Source organism: Hermetia illucens, chromosome 2 (assembly GCF_905115235.1).
Source record: "Hermetia illucens chromosome 2, iHerIll2.2.curated.20191125, whole genome shotgun sequence".
NCBI lineage: Eukaryota > Metazoa > Arthropoda > Insecta > Diptera > Stratiomyidae > Hermetia > Hermetia illucens.
This window is the reverse complement of record NC_051850.1, coordinates 33,696,215-33,717,224: the sequence shown is the minus strand read 5'-3', so window position 1 is coordinate 33,717,224 and position 21,010 is coordinate 33,696,215. Positions and strand designations below refer to the sequence as shown.

The 21,010-nt window shown below is 44.8% G+C and overlaps 1 protein-coding gene across 1 annotated transcript; it reads left to right on the top strand.

Annotated features, from left to right (window-relative positions):
- Positions 1–5,214: 5,214 nt before the first annotated feature.
- On the top strand, positions 5,215–19,980 carry LOC119649524 (ionotropic receptor 75a-like). Its single transcript, XM_038051708.1, has 7 exons — positions 5,215–5,356; positions 5,611–5,786; positions 17,975–18,340; positions 18,397–18,533; positions 18,610–19,210; positions 19,269–19,546; positions 19,606–19,980. The coding sequence occupies exons 1-7, from the start codon at positions 5,263–5,265 to the stop codon at positions 19,820–19,822; spliced, it is 1,869 nt and encodes a 622-aa protein (XP_037907636.1). The 5' UTR covers positions 5,215–5,262; the 3' UTR covers positions 19,823–19,980.
- The last annotated feature ends 1,030 nt before the right edge of the window (positions 19,981–21,010 follow it).

The following is a 21,010-nucleotide window of genomic DNA, read 5'->3' as shown; positions in this document are numbered from 1 at the left end:
GCCATACGCTCAGAACATGATTGGCCCATACCAAAGAGGTTTCACTGCAGCAACAGATCAGATTTTCTCAGTTCGGCAAGTGATGTAAAGACTGACTAGGCTGACCGTGACCAATGTGCGAGGCCAGATAAAAGCAGCATGATCACTCTCGAGACCATTCGACATCAATAGCGGTCTACGACAAGGGGATGCCCTATCATGCATTCTCTTTACCCTGGCCCTGGAAAAAGTGATCCGTGATAATAATAATAATAATCATTGGCATAACAATCCATATTGGATCAGGGCCTTGAAGTGTGTTAGAGGACTTCATTTAAAACCGTAACGGTGCACTACAGGATTATAGTACCCTGTAGGAGGCACTGTGGCCAGCATTACGCTCGCCCGGGATTATTACCCTGAATTGAATCAGGTACTCATTCACAGCTGTGTCGGCTGGTATCCGACGTCAAATCACGATACAAACGCCACCGCCACCAGTGAGATTTGAACCGTGACGTTCCGTAGTCTTGTGCTCTAACCACTCAGCTATCCAGATATGTGATGTGATCCGTGATGCTCAGGTAAATGCGAGAGGTACGATAATCGTTAAGTCCACTAAACTACTGGCCAATGCTGACGATATCGACATCATGGGAAGAATGACCTGATACGTACAAATTGCCTTCATCCAGATGGAACAGTAGGCGAACATCACCGAAAAAAGACGAAATATGTGCTGGAAACGTCAGCATCAACAACAACCAACAACATCATATCGCACTGGTCAAACGAGAAGAATAAAGAAAGGAGACTACAACTTTGAGACCTTTGATAATTTCTCCTATCTAGGGTCGAAAATCACTGTCGATAACAGCTACGACGATGAAATCCGCGCACGGTTGTTGGCAGCCAACAGAGCCTTTTTCAGCTTACAAAAACTGTTCCGCTTGAAAGTCTCACCATAGGGTCAAAACTCTTACTGTACAAGATAACGATCTTGCCAGTCCTCATGTTTTCCTTGGGCTCTTGACAAGAAAAATTGCGAACTCTTGGCTGCGTTCTATAAGGGCAATATCTATGGTAGAAAAAGAAGACGACGGAGATCCTGCCTGAGATGGAGCTCCTTGGGGGTATCGAATTGGTAGACCTCGGCGCAAAACTGGGATGTCTGGAGTTCCTTATTAAGGCAGGCCTAGACCGGATACCGGTTGTTGCGCCGTTGATGATGATGATGAGGAGTTAAATAAATAATTTGATGGAAAGCGCTGTATTGATAATAGTCAACCTCATACGCTTCACACTCGGAGTTTAATATTATTAGCAAATGTGACCTTAACCTGCAACACATACCAACAAGTCGGGAAACCGGAAGCTGGACACTTCAGGTACGAAAGGTTTTGTGTATTTCTTAGTACGTAGTAGGTGATATATCCGTATATTATATGAGAGTATCCACTTTGGAGTGATATTGACATTCATAGTCTTCAATTTTCAAAGAAGCAACAACTTTGACGTATTATAACTTTCCTACTAATAGTGCGATTTCCACCAAACTTGGTAAGATCATGCTCTACATCATAGCCTACAAAATTTTGTTGTGCTAGGATGAACTTAAGGGGGATTTCCAGCCAATTACAAAAAAATATAGTAATATACTATTATTAACTTTATTTGAACAGATCTCGGTATGAATGATATTTTGGAGACAGACAGACCGCCAGACAGACAGACAGACAAAAAAGTGTCTCAAAGCTAGGAGACGCTCCCAGCGCAGAAGAAACCGACCTGAGTTCGAGGAGCTACACGTGCAATATAAAGATGCGAGGAAAAAATTGCAAGTAGCTATCGCAAGGAGCAAATCCGAACATTTCAAGCGGATGTGTACTGAAGCTGATTCTGACCCATGGAGTGGCGCATATAGGTCAGTGATGTCATCACTAAAAGGCGAGCGCTCCCCACCGATTACTTGCCCAGAGTTGTTGCAGAATATAGTGAACACTCTATTCCCAGTGGATCTGAATGGTACAAGTTTGCCTGCAGTACAGTTAAATCCCGACGAAGTTCCGATAGTGGAAAATGAGGAGGTTCTAGACGCAGCAAAAAGATTGATTGAAAAAAAGACTCCAGGACCGGATGGAATCCCTAGCATTGCCCTGAAGGTAGCCGCCAGGACAGCACCAGGTATGTTTGCCCAAGTTTTCACGGCATGCCTTAGGGAAGGAGAATTCCCCGAGCAATGGAAGGTACAGAAGCTAATACTCATTCCGAAGGCAGGTAAACCATTGGGTGACCCCTCCTCATATAGGCCGATATGTCTGGTCAATACCATTGGCAAACTTTTTGAACGAGTAATATATAACAGACTGCTCGCTGTTGCGGAAAAGGAAGGAGGCCTTTCCGACAAACAACTCGGATTTCGTAAGGCAAAATCAACTGTCGACGCAATCAGCATGCTGACTGGCTTGGCTCAGGCTGCAATAGAAGAAGGAAAATGCTGTGCAGTAATAACCCTCGACGTAAAAAATGCGTTCAATAGTGCAAAATGGAATAAAATCATCGAGGCACTCGAAAAGATACAAGCCCCGAAGTACATTGTACGCATTGTGGTCGAGTTTCTCCTTGGGAGAAGACTTTACTGCGACTCGGACGATGGGCTAAAAATATTCCCGACAACTTGCGGAGTGCCACAGGGTTCTGTCCTGGGTCCCTTGCTGTGGCTAGTTATGTACGATGGAGTGTTGACGCTACGCCTACCGGACAACGTGACAACTATTGGCTTCGCCGATGATATCGGAATAACGGTGGTCGCAAAGCACCAAGACGAGATCGAGATCTATGCAAATGAAGCGATATGGGAGATCAATTCCTGGTTGAGAAATTCTGGCCTTTCACTTGCCGAGCATAAAACAGAAGTAGTTCTCATTAGCAAGAGAAGAAAGAACACAACTGTGAAAATCAAAGTTGGCGGAAAAACAATTTACTCCCAACCATCGCTCAAATACTTGGGAGTAATTATTGACAGAAGACTCAACTTCAAAAGACACATTGAGTACGCCGCAACTAAAGTGTCTTCCATCGCTACAACGATCTCGAGGATACTACCGAACATTGGTGGGCCAAGACAAAGTCGACGTCTTCTGCTCTCCAGGGTAGTCAGCTCCGTGCTACTCTACGCAGCTCCAGTTTGGGCAACTGCTCTGAATAACAAAGTGAACTGCCGAAAATTGGGAATGGCATATCGATTAAGTGCACTCCGGGTATGCAGTGCATATCGGACAACATCAGGAGAAGCGGCATATGTACTAGCAGGGATGCTCCCCATAGACATCTTGGCGAAGGAAAGTCGGCGACTCTACGACAAAACGTATGCAGCTGGATAGTCTAGCGCATTTCGACGGCAGCTGGCACGGTGGGAATCTATCGAACGGTGGCAACAGCGATGGGACGAGTCCCAAACTGGTCGTTGGACATACCGCATCATTCCGGATATTCGGAGATGGTTTGAACGAAATCATGGGGAACTAAGCCACGAGTTCAATTCTTGAGTGGACATGGAGGTTATCGTGCCTATTTACATCGATTTGGTCACGACGAATCACCATGCTGCCCAAGATGTGGTAACGTGGCTGAGAATGCGGAGCATGTCATATTTGATTGCCCCAGGTTCACCGCGCACCGAGCAAGAATGGAAGCGGTCGCAGACAGGCGTTTAACACCCGAAAACATTGTGGAGTTTATGCTGGAGTCAACGGATGCCTGGAACCAGGTTGTAAGGGAACTGCAAGCTATTCACCAACAGCTTAGGCAGGAAGAACTACGACGAAAACAAGGAAGGGAGAGAACCATAATGAGCCGCAGTTAAAAGCTGATCCAGCCCCGCGATGCAATACTTGATAGGAGTTCCGTGGGGAGAGTGGAATGAGAAGGAGGTGGTTTTAGTGAGTAGAAGTCTCACATAACTGCGTGGCAGGAGCCAGCAAAAAAAAAGACAGACAGACAGACAGACCGCTAGACAGACAGACAGACAGACCGCCAGACAGACAGACAGACAGACAGCCTGTCAGGAAGACTGGGATGCGATCAATTCCATGATCGCTGTAATCCAGGAAAAACTGCGAAAAACAGAAGAAGTGAGGAAGACGCGGTTACGAACCCCGCGGGTAGACGGAAGGAGACCTAGCTAAAGTAAGCTAACTCCGCCCCGTGATGTAATACCTAAAGGTGGTCCCACGGGGTAGGGGGGAGTCGGGGGTGGTTTTAGTGGGTAAAAATCCCACACTCTGGCGTGCCCAGGCCAGAGTCTTTTGAAGATTTCCACCTCCTCAAAAAAAAAAAAAAGACAGACAGACAGTAAATCGATTTTAATAAGGTTTTGTGTTTGGTATTCCCAGGTTGAAGTTATAGGGGGTTTTTCAGTAAATTTCTAAAAGTTAGTAGTATACTATTAGGAAGTTTATTTGAGCAGGTATCGGAATGGGGCATATTTTGAGGCCAAGATTTCATATAAGTACATCTTCCTGAGTTTTTTTTGGGATTTTTGGGTTGGGTAGCTTCTGAAAGTGAGTCTTGTCTCACTTTAAGTCTGTACATTTTTACTCCTTACTTGCGCACTTTACAATTCACGTCAAAACTAATGTCAGATTCGGATAGCACTAATCGGGGCCTTTCATTTGACACCCGACATGCTTATAGGCGATGAAAAAACTTTGTATATCCCCCCTTTACATGTATGGGGACCCCCCTTTAAACTGCACGTAAATTCATGTCACTGCATGCCTGTCATTTCATAGTTCTCATATGACCACCAAATTTCGTTCGGATCGGTTTAGTTGTTTTAAAGAAAAGTGCGTGTGACAGACAGACAGTCAGGCAGGCAGTGAATCGATTTTAATAAGGTTTTGCTTGTTGACAATCAAATTAGCTTGCATGGCATTGAATATAATCATCATCAATGTCAACTTTCTATTAATTATTTTTAAACTCGGAAATTTTTCGCAATAAAAAAATAAACCTTGCTTAAATTTTAATATTGTCAGAGGCAATCCCTTTTGAAGGGTTTTACAACAAACACGCTGTATGATTGACACAGACAACCGATGGTTGTCGACTATGAAAACAACATTTTTATTAAGGGTGCAATTATCCTGTCGAGGCTTCATTCCAAACAACAATGCCTTCTCGTATATAAACTTGCAGAGTGGTAAAAATGCTCATAGTTCAAGGATTGCAGGGGCTACTTTCACTGATGTGTTTACTCTCAAACAATAATTCCGTGTATTGATGGATATCCAATTAGTTTACAATTTGATCATATATTACTTTTCAAACATCAACTTATCCCGGTTGAATGTTATTAGTTGTTGGAGCTCTCAAGGTAAGAATTCACTTAACAATGGATAAATGGGTAACCAAACCTAACAGAGCAACCTAAAAGTTTCAAAATGGACTGAAGGACTTTATAGTATACGTAAAAATTACAGGAATTACTGGCCATTGGATATCTTTATATTCAATTATAAATTTGCACCATTGTTTATCTTCTAACCTAGTTCCTAGTAAAAATTTTCACTTTGCAATTAAAAGTGTCACTTAAAATAATAACACACAATTAACAAAGTATCTTTTCAGATCGCTTTCATTTTTCGAATTTGACTAGCTCAGAATGGATATTCGTGAGGCATATTCGTTTATCTGTAGATGATTATATTAGAGGTATTCAGAAACTATGTGAGTACGGCTCGGGAGAATCAGAAGGATTGGTTTTCGACTATGCCTGCTCGGAAGCACAACAAGTTTTAGAGGAGGTAATAAACTCTCGGAAGTAAAAATTATACATATCACTATAATTTAGTTGTTGGAACAAAGTAGTTTTTTTTCAAAGTTACGGACAGCGAGAGCTTCTTAAAGGTAGAAACAAAATAAGTTTTTATGTTTTTATGGTTTTGCAATTAATTAATCACGGAATACACTGAACAATGTACGTTGTGAAAACACTGACCGAAATATTGGTCATCATCAATCGTGCAACAATTGGTCCCCGGACTAGAATTGCCTTAATAAAGAACTACAAGTATCCGTATTAGATATCCCTAAAAGTTGTCTGCTACCCTGGTCTACGTCATCGCGCCATATAAGGCAGGTTCAGGTGTCAGGTTGAAATATATGGTGGCAACGTCAGCACCGAAAACCAAAAAACCAACAACATCAAACCGCACTGGTCAAAGGAGACTACAACTTTGAGACCGTTGATAATTTCTCCCATCTAGGGTCGAAAATCACAACCGATAACAGCTACGATGATGAAATCCGCGCACAGTTGCTGTCAGCCAACAGAGCCTATTTCAGCTTACAAAAACTGTTCAGCTCGAAACGTCTCACCATAGGGTCAAAACTCTTACTGTACAAGACAATGATCTTGCCAGTCCCCATGTACTCCTCGGAGACTTGGGTTCTTAGCAAGAAAAATTGCGAACTCTTGGTCGCGTTGGAGAGAAGACGCCAGACAGCTTTTAGGGATATCGAATTGGTGGACGTCGGAGCAAAACCGGGATGTCTGGAGTTCCTTATTAAGGCAGGCCTAGACCGGATACCGGTTGTTGCGCCGTTGATGTTGATGATGATGATGATGTCAGGTTCCTCTTTGCTTCCCTGGCTTAGATGAAATGGTTTTGTGTAATTTATGATATTATGATAGAAGTACGTTTCATGTGTTCACCGTGCATTGCTTTCGACTTCCATTCATCTATCTGCTCTTGGTCTGACTTCACCCCACACAGAGGACTGAAAGATCGATCCTTCAAGTTAAGTGAAGTTAGGCCGCAATCTGCCTTGCAAACGACCGCATGCAAGGGTCTCGCCTGCTCTTTGCTGTACAAATAAAGACGCAGCGAGTCAACTTGGCGGGCCTACCTCCGATGTCACGAAGCAGGTTCATCCGCTCCAAGGCAGAGTTTGGATGATGCATTCGGAATTTGGACTTAGTAGAGTAGATCCGCTGCTCAACGTTCAATATTAGGGATAGCAAATATATTCAATGAGCTTATCTTATTCTTCTCTGAGAGATGCGATTTCAGTACCAGCTTTACATGTTGCAGGAATTCGGAGAGCAGAGCATCCTTCATATTACCAATTCGAGCACAGATTCCTTGCAGAATTCCCAGATATTTGAAGAAATCTGCCTCGGTCATAGCTTGAATGTGGAGGTCACCAATGCTATGCGCAGCATGCGACTCGTGATGATCCTTGCGGATAGCTTGGATTCGACGCTTGTCTAATCCAAATACCATCTGAATATTACGGTTGAACATGTCTACTATTCGAATTCTAAGGTGGTCGTCGGTATCAGCATGCAACTTGATCTCATCTACATCAAGGTGTAAGCTCGCACTTAGCACGTAGGCCATTCTTTATTGTGAAACCATGCCTTTTAGCATCATTCGGTAGCCATGAAAGGAGGTTCAGTGCCATGAAAAACAAGAGAGGACTCAACGAATTCCCCTGAAGATGCCTCTCCGTATGTGGATGGGCTCTGAGGTACTAATACCCTCAGACGAAAGCACTGATAAGGTGGTATGCCACCCTTCTATTACTGTCGCCAAAAACTTTACTAGTTTCGGAACAATGAGATGTAGAAGTAGGACGTCGATTAGCCAGGTATGCGGGACGCTTTCGAAAGCCTTGGCGGGATGCTGTCGAAAGCATCTTTAGTAACTGAAGAGGTTTCTTTGGGCTCCAGTTGCCTGTTCTACAACTACTGAGTTGATAATGAGTTGTTCCTTGCAGCCCCTTGACCCAACTTGGCAGCCCTTCTGCTCCTCGGACAGAATGTTGTTGTGGTCCCGAGGTGCGCATTGACACTTCTACTAATAATGGACGTTATGAATTTTTAGAAGGTTGGTAAGCAAGTGATAGCTCTTGTGTTTGCGAGGTCCAGCAACGTGTTCTCTTTAGGGGCAAAGTAGGTAAGTCCCGCAGTAAGGAAGCGGTGGAAATTCCTCCCGTCGAGGTCCAGTAACGTGTTCTCTTTAGGGGCAAGGTAGGTAAGTCTCGCAATAAGGAAGCGGTGGAAATTCCTCCCGTCGACTGATTTATGCTATGTTCCAACCGACTATTGGTGAATTTTTTATACCAGAAATTTTGCACCCGATCCAGACCGAGCTGTTTATGGGTCATCCAACCTCCTCTTCGGTAACATTCACAAAATTCGTGCTGGGCGTAGTGGAAAGGCGAGTGCCTTCGGTAGCAATCCCTTAGCATGCTAGATGGGTAATCCCCAAAGTCTACTCTAATATTTTTTCGGGATTCGTTCAGTGATCTGAAAAAATTCCGCTAGTTCTTCGCTTGTCTTGCATTCTAAACACATCTGATGTGTCGCAACCGACTGCATACGACAAAACGTTTCTGTTTTAGTATACCCAGAATTTCAACTATGAGCGTTTCACTGGGGATAGCATAGTCTCCAGATGGACGGTGGAGAATAGTGCTTCGGCGAGTACTGAAACTGTTGCCTGCAGTGCGCCGTGCTGTTGTTACCGTCGCCGTCCTCGTCGTTTCTGAGATGACCTCAATTCGAATTCGCTCCCTGATGATGGCCGGGATTGTGTCGTTGGGAGTAATAAAGTGATGCTGCTGAAGCGGTCGCCACAGATTGTGACGAAACAGTAGCAGCAGGCGGAGCAATGCTCCTGATCATCATGGCGACTAGACTTCGAACCGCCCCACGATTAGCGGCTTCGACGCCGTGCTGTCCACTACGGGAGCCCGACCCAGTCACCTTGAAATTCTCATTTTCGATAGTCTATTTTATCCCTAACTGCCATGTGTGGTGATAGCTTCTTAAATGGGTAATCTGCGAGACTGCAAAGTTCTGCACTTTCCTCACCTACCTCCTGAGGCATTGCGGTGGCGTGCATCCATTTAGACTGAAGCTATCCATCCCTCCTCCTCTTCCTCCTTATTATTATTATTACTCTGTTAAAGGGAAGTCGTTCTTAAAGAACTATTGCGCCCCTTTTACCGGTTTTAGTATACTTATTAACTACAATATTTCAAGCAAGCCTATAACCGTTAGAAATTCTAGTATATTTCCTATTTCCAAATTTATTTAACTCTGCATCTCGTATTGAGTGTCCTCTCAGGTGCGCCGACTTACTTTGCACAAGTGCCAGACGCTGTCCTAGAACGTGTATACAAGTTTCAACCACTCCGTACAGAACCTGTAGACAGTGTCCATAGGTATCTTCACTTCCCTAGATGATAGTTTATTCGTCAGTGACGAGTGAGAATTCCCACTATGATTCGGAAGTTCTTCTTGGTGAGGTTTAAACAGTCCTATGTGCACTTGGGATCTTATCCCCCAATAAGCACCCTGGACTACTCCATTCCTGGTAGGCACGCCTAGTGTAGTTCCCTCAAACGTTCCTCTCCATTTTTCACTATCATAGCCATGGACCCGTTTCCGATTGCACAGAAGGGTTCTGGCCTGTGTAAAGACGTCCCTGCTCCTTTTCTTCGCTAGTTCGTTCACAACCTCATTGCCTTCCAAACCAACATGGCCTGGAACGGAGGGAGTCTCTCAAGGCATTTCCATACCAGCTTAGAGTTCATCATTTTGGACCTAAGTGCCTTAGTCGCTGCTTGACTGTCAATCGGAATAGCAATGTTGTTCCCACTGTAGTTTCTTTGAAGATTAAACTTGTTATCGAAGTGAAACCTCGCGGTCATGTTATCCCTTGTCAATAATTCGGGATAATGTCTAGAAAGAATATAAATCTTCCTTCGATTAGGCAGCTTCCCGACTTACTGATATGCCCGGCCATCCTGCCCTCTTTGTCTGCATCTGTATGGGTAGATGGACAGGTATTAATCCTCTCCAGGGATGCCGTTTGACATGGCTGCATTGCCCCACTGATACACACGCAAGCCAGTCTTTTGAGTTTATGTAATTCCTTGGCTTGTGTGCTGAGTTGAGTTCTTTCTACCGAGATTACCGCCAACAGGTAAATATTGGCCTTACCATTGTAGTGTATGTCCAAAGTAGTATCTTCGTGATACAACCCCTTTTTAAGGTTTTGTGTGAAACAAAACCTTATTAGAATCGAGACGGTGTCTGTCTGTCCGTCTGTCCGTCTGTCGGTCTGTCTGTCTTTTTTTTTTTTTTTTTTTTTTGTTGAGGAGGTGGAAATCTTCAAAAAGACACTGGTCTGGACACACCAGCGTGTGGGATTTTTACCCACTAAAACCACCCCCGACTCCCTCCCTGCCCCGCGGAACCACCATAAGGTATTACATCACGGGGCGGAGTCAGCTCACTCTAGCTTTGTCACCTTTCTTCTATACGCGGCGCACGTGACCGCGTTTTTCTCCTCTCCTCTGCTTTTCGCAGTTTATTTTGGATAGATGTGATCATAGAGTTTACCGCATCCTAATTCTCTTGATGTGCTAGCATTTTCGGCACCAGATTTTCTGGTACCAGCACCTCCCCTAGAGTCTCCTCTAGATTCCTCCTTTCTTCCACAAATCTCGGACAGTGGAAGAATACATGCTCTGGGTCCTCTGGGACTCCATTGCAATTTGGACAATCGGGTGAGGTCTCCAATTTAAACCTGTGAAGGTATTGGAGATATCCTCCGTGCCCCGTGAGAAACTGGGTGAGATTATAATTAATCTCACCGTGTCGTCTCTCCAACCACTCCTTGATGGCAGGAATGAGCCTGTGCGTCCACCGGCCCTTTCCCGAGCGTTCCCACCGCTCTTGCCATCTATTTATGGATCTCTCCCTTTCAGTCTCCCTCGTCCGCGATGAGGAAGAGGTTGGCTTTGCATTGTATATGTTCGCCATCTCATCTGCCAAGATGTCAATCGGCATCATTCCAGAGATGACGAATCTGCATCATCTGAGACAGTCCTGAAGGCAGAGCATACCCTCAGGGCTGTCCTCCTGTAGACTGAACTCAGTTTGGTAGCGTTCCCTGACATCCACAACGCCTCCCTCCAAACTGGGGTTGCATAGAGCATGATCGAGGTCACCACCCTGGCTATAAGCAACCTAGAGGTATGCCGTGGCCCTCCAATGTTCGGCATCATCCTTGCCAGGGCCATACTTGCAGTGGATGATTTGTCGCAAACATACCGCACATGTTGCTTATAGCTAAGCTTCCTGTCTATCACCACCCCCAAGTATTTGATGGTCGGCTTGGAAGTGACGATATGATTCCCGATTCTAATACAGGCGTAATCTCTCTTCCGGCGCTTAGTGATGAGGACCGCTTCCGTTTTTTCCTCCGCAAGTATCAGACCAGAGCTCTTTAGCCAACTTTTAACAGCACCGATTGCCTCACTTGAGTATAACTCAGCATCTTCAAGATGCTTTGCGACAACAACCAGCGCTATGTCGTCAGCGTAACCCACCACTGTGGCTTCCCCCGGAAGGCGAAGATTAAATACATCGTTGTACATGATGTTCCACAGTAGTGGGCCCAATACGGAGCCCTGCGGGACACCCGCGGAAACAACGTACTCCTGGGGTCCGTCATCGGTGTCATACCAGAGCCTCCTTTCAGTTAAATAACTATCGACGATAGCAGCGAGATAGGCGGGAATACCAATCTTCGCTAAAGATTTCCGTATTAGATTCCAATTGGCCGAATTGAATGCATTTTTCACATCCAGGGTTACTACCACGCAATATTTGCTGGTACTACCCTTTCCGTGAATTGCATCTTCGGCCAAGCCAGTAACCAATTTGATGGCATCAATGGTTGATCTGGCTTTACGGAACCCATACTGCCGATCCGAAAGGCCGCCTTGGCTCTCAACAACCGGGAGTAATCTATTGTAGATTACCCGCTCTAGCATTTTCCCCACCGTGTCCAGGAGACATATGGGTCGATATGACGACGATTCACCTGGAGGTTTACCTGGTTTAGGCAGAAGTACCAACTTCTGCCGCTTCCATGCCATTGGAAATATCCCCTCGGACATGCACGCTTCGAACAACTCAGCGAACATGTCCGGTCTGGATTTCACGGCAAGCTTAAGGGCCTTATTCGGTACTCCGTCCAGGCCCGGCGCTTTGTTGTCTCCTATTCTACCGCAGATATCCAACAGCTCGTCTCTGGTGACTGGCGGAATTGCCGCCACATTCAGAGGTGGTTGGAATGTGTCGGTGCTCTCCTCTTGCTGGGGGAATAACCCCTGGATGATTTTTAGCAAGAGGGTGGGGCACGTGATCTGCGGAGATGAACGGCCTCTGAATCGTCCCATCACGATTCTGTAGGCATTCCCCCACGGGTTTATGTTCGCTTCTGAGCAGAGCTCCTTAAAGCACTCCCTCTTGCTTCGCTGGATGGCGAGCTTGAGGATTTTGCGGGCTGCCTTATAGGCGCGCTCCTTTTGTCCCTGTTCGACTCTACCTACCGCCCTCTGAGCCACTCTTCTGGCTCGGTGGCAGGCTGATCGAAGGCCGGTCAGTTCATCATTCCACCAGTAGTTTGGTCTTCTACTGGGGAATGAACACCTTCTAGGCATGGACGCGTCACACGCTTTGGCAATGCATTGAGCCAGATGGACGGCTCTTTCCGTAGAGGTGCCTGCTTTATCAGGCTGATCTAACCACACCTCTATGAAGGTCTGCTCATCCAAAGATTTTGCGGACCAGCCTGAAATCTTTCTCGGTTTCGGGCATGATAGCTCTTTGGCCTGCGGCTCGACAAATGTCTCAAAGAAGATTGCCTGGTGATCGCTGTGGGTGTAGCGTTCACTGACGCACCAGGACATACCACGCGCCAGCGAAGGGCTGACAAAGGTCAGGTCTACAACCGAGCCTGACTCCCCTTTCTGGAAGGTGTTTACAGCACCTTCGTTGGCCAGAACTATGTTCATCTGCGCAAAAGCTTCTAATAAACTGCGCCCCCTAGCATTTGATTCCCTACTACCCCACTCTAGGGCCCAAGCATTGAAATCACCAGCAATCACCTTTGGACTACGTCCCCTCGCGTCGAGAACAAGATTATCAAGCATTTGCTCGAATTCAGACAGTGTCAAACTTGGCGGGGCGTAGCAGCTGTATACATATACACCACTTATTTTCGCCCACACGAAGCCACTGCCTGCTTGACTTGCAGTACATTGTATGGCCTGTCGACCGCAAGCCCATATCGCCGCTCCCCCAGTCGAATCTTTGACCCATATGCCACCGTGACGGTGTCTATACGGTTCGCTTATGATGGCGATTTCCATCTCAGATTCGAACGTGGCCTGCTCAAGTAAATCCTGAGCGACCCTGCAATGATTGAGGTTTATTTGGATAAACCTCATTTTCTCATTGCAGTGAGCGCCTTCCTAAATTCTGGACATTTACCACTTCCGGCAATATGCCGGTTATCTTGTCCCTCTTTTACCTCGCACAATAGGCATTTGGGGTCCCTATTGCACTCTCTGGCAATATGACCTTTCTCCCCACACCTTCTGCATCGATCGGATCGATCAATGCTGCTGGTGCATGCCTTCGCGAAGTGCCCAAACATAAGGCATTTAAAGCACCTCTTCAGTGAAATTTGTTCCCTTAAACGGCAAACAACCCATCCAATCCGAACCCTTCCGGCAGCCAACAACATCTGTGCCGCCTCCGCTGGTACTCGTATTGTGGCCGTTTGAGTACCACCATAGGCTTTTCGCAAGCCCACAACTGACTCCTCGGTGAGTTCTTTCAACTTGAATTGCTCCTTCAGAGCAGTACAAATTTCTTCTTTCGATGTTACCTCATCGAGATCCTTGCACTGAATATAGATCTCATGTTTTTGGGCACGCACTGCGGCATTCTCCCCAAGTGAGTTTTTCACTTGAGTGCGAAAGTCATCAGTTTTGCCCACGCTGGATCTTTTCAGCTCGAACATGAGATCCCCTTTCTGGGTTCTTCGGATTCGGTTTACATTTCCGCTCAGATCTTTCAGGTCGGGATCCGCTTTGACCTTTTTGAGTATCTCCGCGTAGGACAGATTGCCCTTACTGGAGATAACAATTACATCTGGACGAGTTCGCACTTTTGCTTTTCGTTCCGCTTTTTTGTTGGTAACTTTAGTCCATCCATCGTTTTCGCTGGTCTTGGGCTTCGCAACGCTGGTCGAGTTTCCTAGATTCGCTGTACGGTTTCCTCCTTCTGGCCTGTTGGCGTTGGTTTTCAGGATGTCCTGTCCTCCTTTTTTTCTCTTAGGCGCCTGCTGATTATTTACAGGATCCCCCTCTTTTTCACGTACCCGCTTATTTCGCTGGAATTGGATGGTAGTACGGTTAGGCGTCACTTGGGTCGCTTGTGATACTGTTGGCACAGCGGGGTTCGGCGTGTCCTTATTATTCTTTTCCTCCTGTGATCTATTGTAGAGCACTCTAATAGCCCTCACCATATTCTTTATGGCTTGGTGCACGTTGTGCTTGTCCTTGATAAACTCGGACAGCTCAACTATTTTTGCCCCAAGCTGGGTGAAGGGTAATTCCTCCAGATCAGGACTCTGTTCCCTATAAGTCCCGGCAGGGTTACCCCTTTTACACGGTCCTTCACTTTTGGCGTTTGTTGACCTTGCCTGTACTTTGTCCTTCATCGTCTTTGGCATTGGTGGAGATCTCAAAGTTGATGAGCTTCTTTTGAATGGATCCTTATCTTGTTCCTGGAGCACCTCTTGCTGTCGCGCATCTTGAACATATGCGGTGGGTGTTGTTACAGTTTTTGTCGTCCAACGATCCATCTTCAGTTCATCCTTGGTTGTTCTTGCTACTGGTGTTCTCGGTAAGGTCGTACTTCGCTTGAACACTTCCTTCTCCAGATCCAAATTACTTGTAACATTATATGCCAAGGTGGCCAAGTTGTCCACCACCGAGGCACTGCGGTCGAGGGATATCGACGACCGGGAGCCCGCTTGCTCACTCCCAAAAGCCGCCGGTACTGGGGTTCCGAGCCCCTGCACCGTAAGTTTACTCCTTCTCTCGTCTTCCATGGTGGTTTTATGTTCTGGGTATCCTTCCCATAGCCATTTTGGTCCGCGCACCAGAGATGAGCAAACACTAGCCCATGCACAGTCAGAAAAGAAAAGTGCATGAACACATATTTACACATCAATAGGTATGCCCCTATCCGCCACCTGGGGTGGCGCCTGATGGGAGATCTGGCCACTCCTCACAGGTCGGTCTGTCTGTCTGTCTGTCTGTCTGTCTGTCTGTCACACCCGATTTATTCGGAAACAGCTACACCGATTGTCACAAAAATCGGTGAGAGTATGTAATCTGGTGTTCCCTTTACATGCAGTAAGTGGCGCCATCTTGTGTTACGTTTAAAGGGGGGCTCCCCATACATGTGAATGGAGGGTGCAAATTTTTTTTTCACAGAATGTAGCCATGTGGGGTATCAAATGAAAGGCCTCAATTAGTACTTTTCGAAACTGGTTCAATATTTGATATTGGGTGAAACATAGGGGAGCGAGGGCTCAAAATATGACCCACAAAAAGTGTAAAGTGTGTCATCTCGTTCTCAGAACCTATCCAACCGAAAAATCTGAAAAAAATCACAGTGGTGCATCTCTACGAAATCTAGGCCTCAAAATATATCCGGTTCTGATATCTGCACAAATAAAGTTAATAATAGTATATTTCCACATTTTAGAAATTTACCCGGCAACCCCCCTTATATTCATCCCAGAAGTACAAAATTTGGCATGCGTATAACGAAGAACATAATGCACAAGCTAGTCAAGTTTGAAGAAAATACAACTATTATTGACAAAGTTATAGGGGGTGAAACTTTACAATTTTTTGTGAATTTCGTGCACTCTACAACCCGCATGACGTCATCATCACATATCAATTCGTCAATACCACAACGAAATGAGTTCTTATGAATTGGGTCGCAGAGAATTATTTTGTTTTAGTTTTTTAGTTATCTGTCAACCAGACATGTGTGTATGTAGGTATATAATATATGCGTGCTAATGAACTTTGCGGGTAGTGCCTAATTCAGATAAATATAAGAAGTAAATCGGAAATATGGGTACGATCAATTTATATACGTGCATATATGTGTACAGTGTTCGGAAATAGGCAGTTTGTTTGTTTAGGATGAGCGTAATATCTATGGTTGTAATATGTACGTATGTCTCGTAGTTTGGAAAAATATGAAGGAATATGTTGAGTTTGTAGCTATATACGGATAGAAAAATGTGCGTTGAAATTTCTTACATAAGATGAACACAAAACCTTTATACCCGAAGCGCGAGCTTCCGGTATTCCGACTTGTTTTCTTGTTTTCGACCTGCAAGTCATCAAAGCCCTCGTAGCTTTCCGACAAGTGTTTCCGGCGTGCGTGCTCCAGAGTAATTTTGGTCTAGCGGAATTCCCAAATATTTGACTTCCGTTTCTCATTTTACCTCCAAGCAATGCGCCTCAGGTGGTCAATCTTACATTTCTCAGTGAATGGTACTATGGTGGTTTTTGGCTGGATTGAAGTCCCGCCTTCCTGTACTAGGCACTCGTAACCCTTAATCCAGTTTGGATTCGATCACAAAGGTTATCCTCATATTTGCCCCTACATATTAAAACAATGTCGTCCGCGTAACCCTGGACCTGAATTCCTGTATCTATTAGTGCGTCCAGGAGTTCGCTCACATAAGCGGTGATATTACCCCGCCCTGTGGACTTTAAGTAATATTCATGACAATATAATTTGAACCTGTCGGCACTTCTATTTGCCTACTCACTGACATTTTACCCATCCAGAAAGCTAAGGCATCTCCCTTGTGGATTAGGGCATCTTGTATCTCTGTGTGCGATGTGTTATCAAATTTTCCTTCGATATCCAAAAACGCATCCGGTGTTATTCCTTTTGTCTCTATTGTTCATTTCAACTTCAATCGAGCTTCTAAAATGTCATTTGTGTGCATTTTTCCTCCCCGTAATTTTGGCAAAATAAGACTTGCGGTAATTCACGGGATAGTCGATTGGCATTGGCAGACGCAGATGGCATTACTGTCTGGCTTTATAGAGTACTCACTTGGCTCGTATATATCTTCACTCTTAATATAGCCACACCGAAGGTGCTAAATTTGTGCCGTATGTCCCACGCGCTGGTAGTTTCTGCAATGCAGAGTTTGATTATTCAGAGAGATCAGAGTGCGGTTTATCGCCTTGATCAGTGTGAGATCATCGTCCTTGAAAGAGGGGTTGAGGAACTCAGGCTTATTCTGACGCCCTGTTGTTTTGCTTTTGCTTTGACGAGGGGTTTCATGGAAAATATACTGGGGATGTCTTAGGCCTTTGGGTCTTTAACAATTTCCTGCGCAAGGTAAGTGTGGTGCAGGTTATGAAGGATGAGAGTTATGGTTTTCTCGAAGCGAGGGTATAGACGAAGAACGTTATCCGGTTCTCCACGAGTTTCGTAGTCTTCTTTGTTTCGGAAGCTTCCTGATTTCCTAACCAGAAATGCCTTGATAACGGAGTTTCAGATTATTATCCGGATGGCCCTGGAATTTTTGGCGGGTTCTACGGCCACAATTGGAAGAATTCTTTTACTTGTCCGCTTCCTTTTAGGTACATGGTATTGTTTTTGTCGCTGGGATGAAAATTGCTGCTGGATTTGCTTGGTAGTGGTGGTGGGCTGAAGCAGCCGCTGGTGAAGCTTCGGCGTCGGAGAGCTTAAGTTAAATACAAGGACCCAATCGTCTCATGTAACATCCAGGCCAGCCACTCCAGGGGTTCATTTTTGTTCGGACCTCCCTCTAGTTTGCGATGGAGGCAATGGATTCTCAACCTTTTTGACTGAGAAGGAGGAGCTTATTTTTGATTGTGTTGTCGGATTCGTATCCGGTGTCGGATTCGTCATACATGATTATGTTATTTCAATTTGTATGGAAGATTCATTAGAATGATTTGAATCTGAAAAGTCTGGCTTCGGAGAACTTATTGCGAATACTAGAACCATAATTTTTTTCTGTTTCTTTCCAAAATCTAGTTTTCTAATCGGAGGTGTTTTACCATGACAAGATATTGGCTCATCTACGAGACTCCAAGATACCGATTACTGGAAAATTTAAAAGATACTAATCTCAGCATTGACGCACATATTACATACGCTAAATTTACCAAATCATTCAACGGTCATTCTGGAGTATTTGATCTCTATGACGTCTATAATAATGGAAAAGAGCTGGGTGGGCTTTTGTATGTGTCCTTCGATGAAACTCTTGATTGCTCAGCTTACGAAGGACTAGATGGATATATACCATGTAGGATTGTCAACCGTTCGCAACTGGGTTCGATGTCCTTTTTCCACAATCGTGCTTTGATGTCAGATATAACTATGCGGATTTCAACCGTGGTATGGACTTTTATCTAAACTTTTTTCATTTTTTCGTTGAAATATCTTCATTATAGCTAGTTGGAATGGATTTGAATCAATCAGATGAAATTCTATTGAAATACTTAGACTCAATCGACAAGGTACATGTCAATAACATCGGAAGATATGGATACCGTTTTGCTTTGCTTTTGAAGGATGTGTTTGGATACAAGTGAGTTGATGGCACTATGTCAGGTGTACCTAATTTTCTATCTCTTTCTATTGTTTTGTCTATCTCTTTTACGAAGTGTGAGCTGGTCCTTTCTTGGCATGTGGACAGAGACCTTTACATCAGGGGGAGCACTTAGCCAGATCGAACTAGGCCAAGTGGACCAAGTTTCGACTCCCTTCGCAATAGTTACAGGGCGCCTTACTGACATCTGGGTTGCCTTTGAAGGCACTAGATTTCGGACTTCGTTCTTTTTTCTAACTTCCAACAGTTCTGAGTTAACTGGATATCGATTTGTGAAACCTTTTCAAGATACTGTATGGTTTTGCGTTCTTGGAATGGTTGCGGCATTTAGCATCGGTTTGAAAAAGATATTTATCCTGGAAAGGCAACTGCGTTATGATTCATTGTTTATTCCGTCCTATCTTTCCACAATATTAAGCGGTTTCGGAACTTTATGTCAGCAAAGCTCGTTGTTTATACCGAGAAGTTCAGGTGGCAGGATATCTTATATATTTTTCTTGGTGTCCACCTTTTTGCTGTACAATTATTATACGTCACTGATTGTAGCTTTTCTGTTGGGATCGCAAGAGAAGTCTAATATCAAAGAATTGACGCAATTGGCTGATAGCGACTTACAGATAGGAATTGAAGACGTGGCTTATACTCGAGCCTTTTTGGTAATACATTGAGAATATAGTATATGACATCCTTTAACCAATTCTGTCTATTTCACAGACCTTTCAAGAGCCTCGTCTCATCCATTTTCTAAAAAAGAAAATAGAACCTGTAAGGGATCCAAAAGCAATTTGGATACCAATTGAGGAAGGCATGAAAAGGACACGCAGTCGTGGGTATGCATATCACTGTGAAGTTTCACTTGGATATTTTTTCATGGAGCAGTATTACACTCCTAATGAAATTTGTGATTTGAATATGGTGGATCTCCAACCGCAGAAATCGCTCGGGTTTTTTATAAAAAAAGGATCACCATATCATGATTTCTTCAAGATAAAGTTCGTGTTTTTTGTATTTTCAAAATTTGGTCATATTAATAATAAATTCTAACTTTCAGATACCTTTGGATACGGGAAACCGGACATGCTTCCAAACATGTTCGATATTGGTTTAAAAGGAAGCCACCGTGCTTGGCGCGGGGGGTCATAAACACAGTTGGAATTGGGTATGCTGCTCCATTGTTCCTAATTTTAGTAATTGGTATTATTGTTTCAGTTTTACTCTTATTTATTGAAATTTGTTTTGAACATATTGCGGAAAGGAGCTATCGTTAGTGACAAAACATGCGCTTCAATGTAGGGTACACCAGTTGTCTGGTCCGGTTGTTATTTTAAAGGATTCCTTTCAAATTACAGTCGGGGGATTAGCACAATTTTAGTTACACAGTGAACACACAACGTGGAGAATAATCTCTTACGTACAATAGATACTGCAAAAGCACGCCAGAAAAATAAAATCGGTTGTAAAACGACGAATAAATTTTATTTAAACATGAATTGGATTCGTCAGATCTAGCGTCAGCCCCTAGTTCTGTCGATTCAAGGATGATATTTCGATACCTGCCTGAGAATATCGATGAGTATTGGACCACCATCAAAGGTGCTCTTTTCCTTGGTGCTACGCATATCATCGGCCACGTCCCGAAGGGGCCTGGTAAAATTTTGCAGACTTCTGACATCTGTTTTCTCTCTCATCGGGTCATTTTTTTTTCGGAGTAAGGTAGGTGAATGCGTTTACGTAAAGAGTGTTGGACTCCCGCAAGAGTACGCTGTCGGACTACCAAATAACATCTCGCTAACATCAAAGAGCTAGCCTGGAACCGTTTGACACATTACTTCGGGGTAGCACTCCCGCTCTCCCGGCTTTGGGGGCCTTCAAGTTAGGGAATTCCTTTCACCAACGGGAAGGGAGGGGAGGAAGGGAGTTGTCAGTTCAGGGAACCCCTTACCGCCCGATCCCTCCGCCGGTCGAATTCAATCTCCTTCGTAATAAGAAGAGGACATAATGCGCAATACGATTCCAGCTGCCAGCGCTCTTCAGCATCTCTCTGACAATGTTGTCTGGGGAGAGCTCGCTACATAAAGCTGCTGACGAAAGCGTCCTATCTCTCGCAACAGAAAAAGGTGTGTTCAGCGTCGTCGGCTAGTCCATTGCAGAATACAGAATCAGGAGATCGCGCCTTCCCAATCCCAGGTAAGACTGGAAACCTCCATGCCCGCTTAGAAGTTGGGTAAGGAAGTAATCAATCTCACCGTGCCTTCGGTTCAACCACGGGTATAATTTGTCGATGAGCCGGGCAGTCCATCTGCCCCTTGGCTCATTTTGCCAAGAAAGTTGCTACTTGGTGAGAGTGCGTTGCCGTTCGCGGGCAACCTCTCTTAAGTTCTCGCCCTTACCTTAGATAGCTTTGCGCTCCTTGGAACGGGTTTAACTCCCGCGATCACCATCGCAGCCGGTTCGGA

Coding starts and splice junctions, on each gene's coding strand:
- LOC119649524 (XM_038051708.1), top strand. CDS start 5,263: ATGGATATCCAATTAGTTTACAATTTGATCATATATTACTTTTCAAAC. Junction 18,341..18,396: donor CTATGCGGATTTCAACCGTG/GTATGGACTTTT, acceptor TCTTCATTATAG/CTAGTTGGAATGGATTTGAA. Junction 18,534..18,609: donor AAGGATGTGTTTGGATACAA/GTGAGTTGATGG, acceptor TCTTTTACGAAG/TGTGAGCTGGTCCTTTCTTG.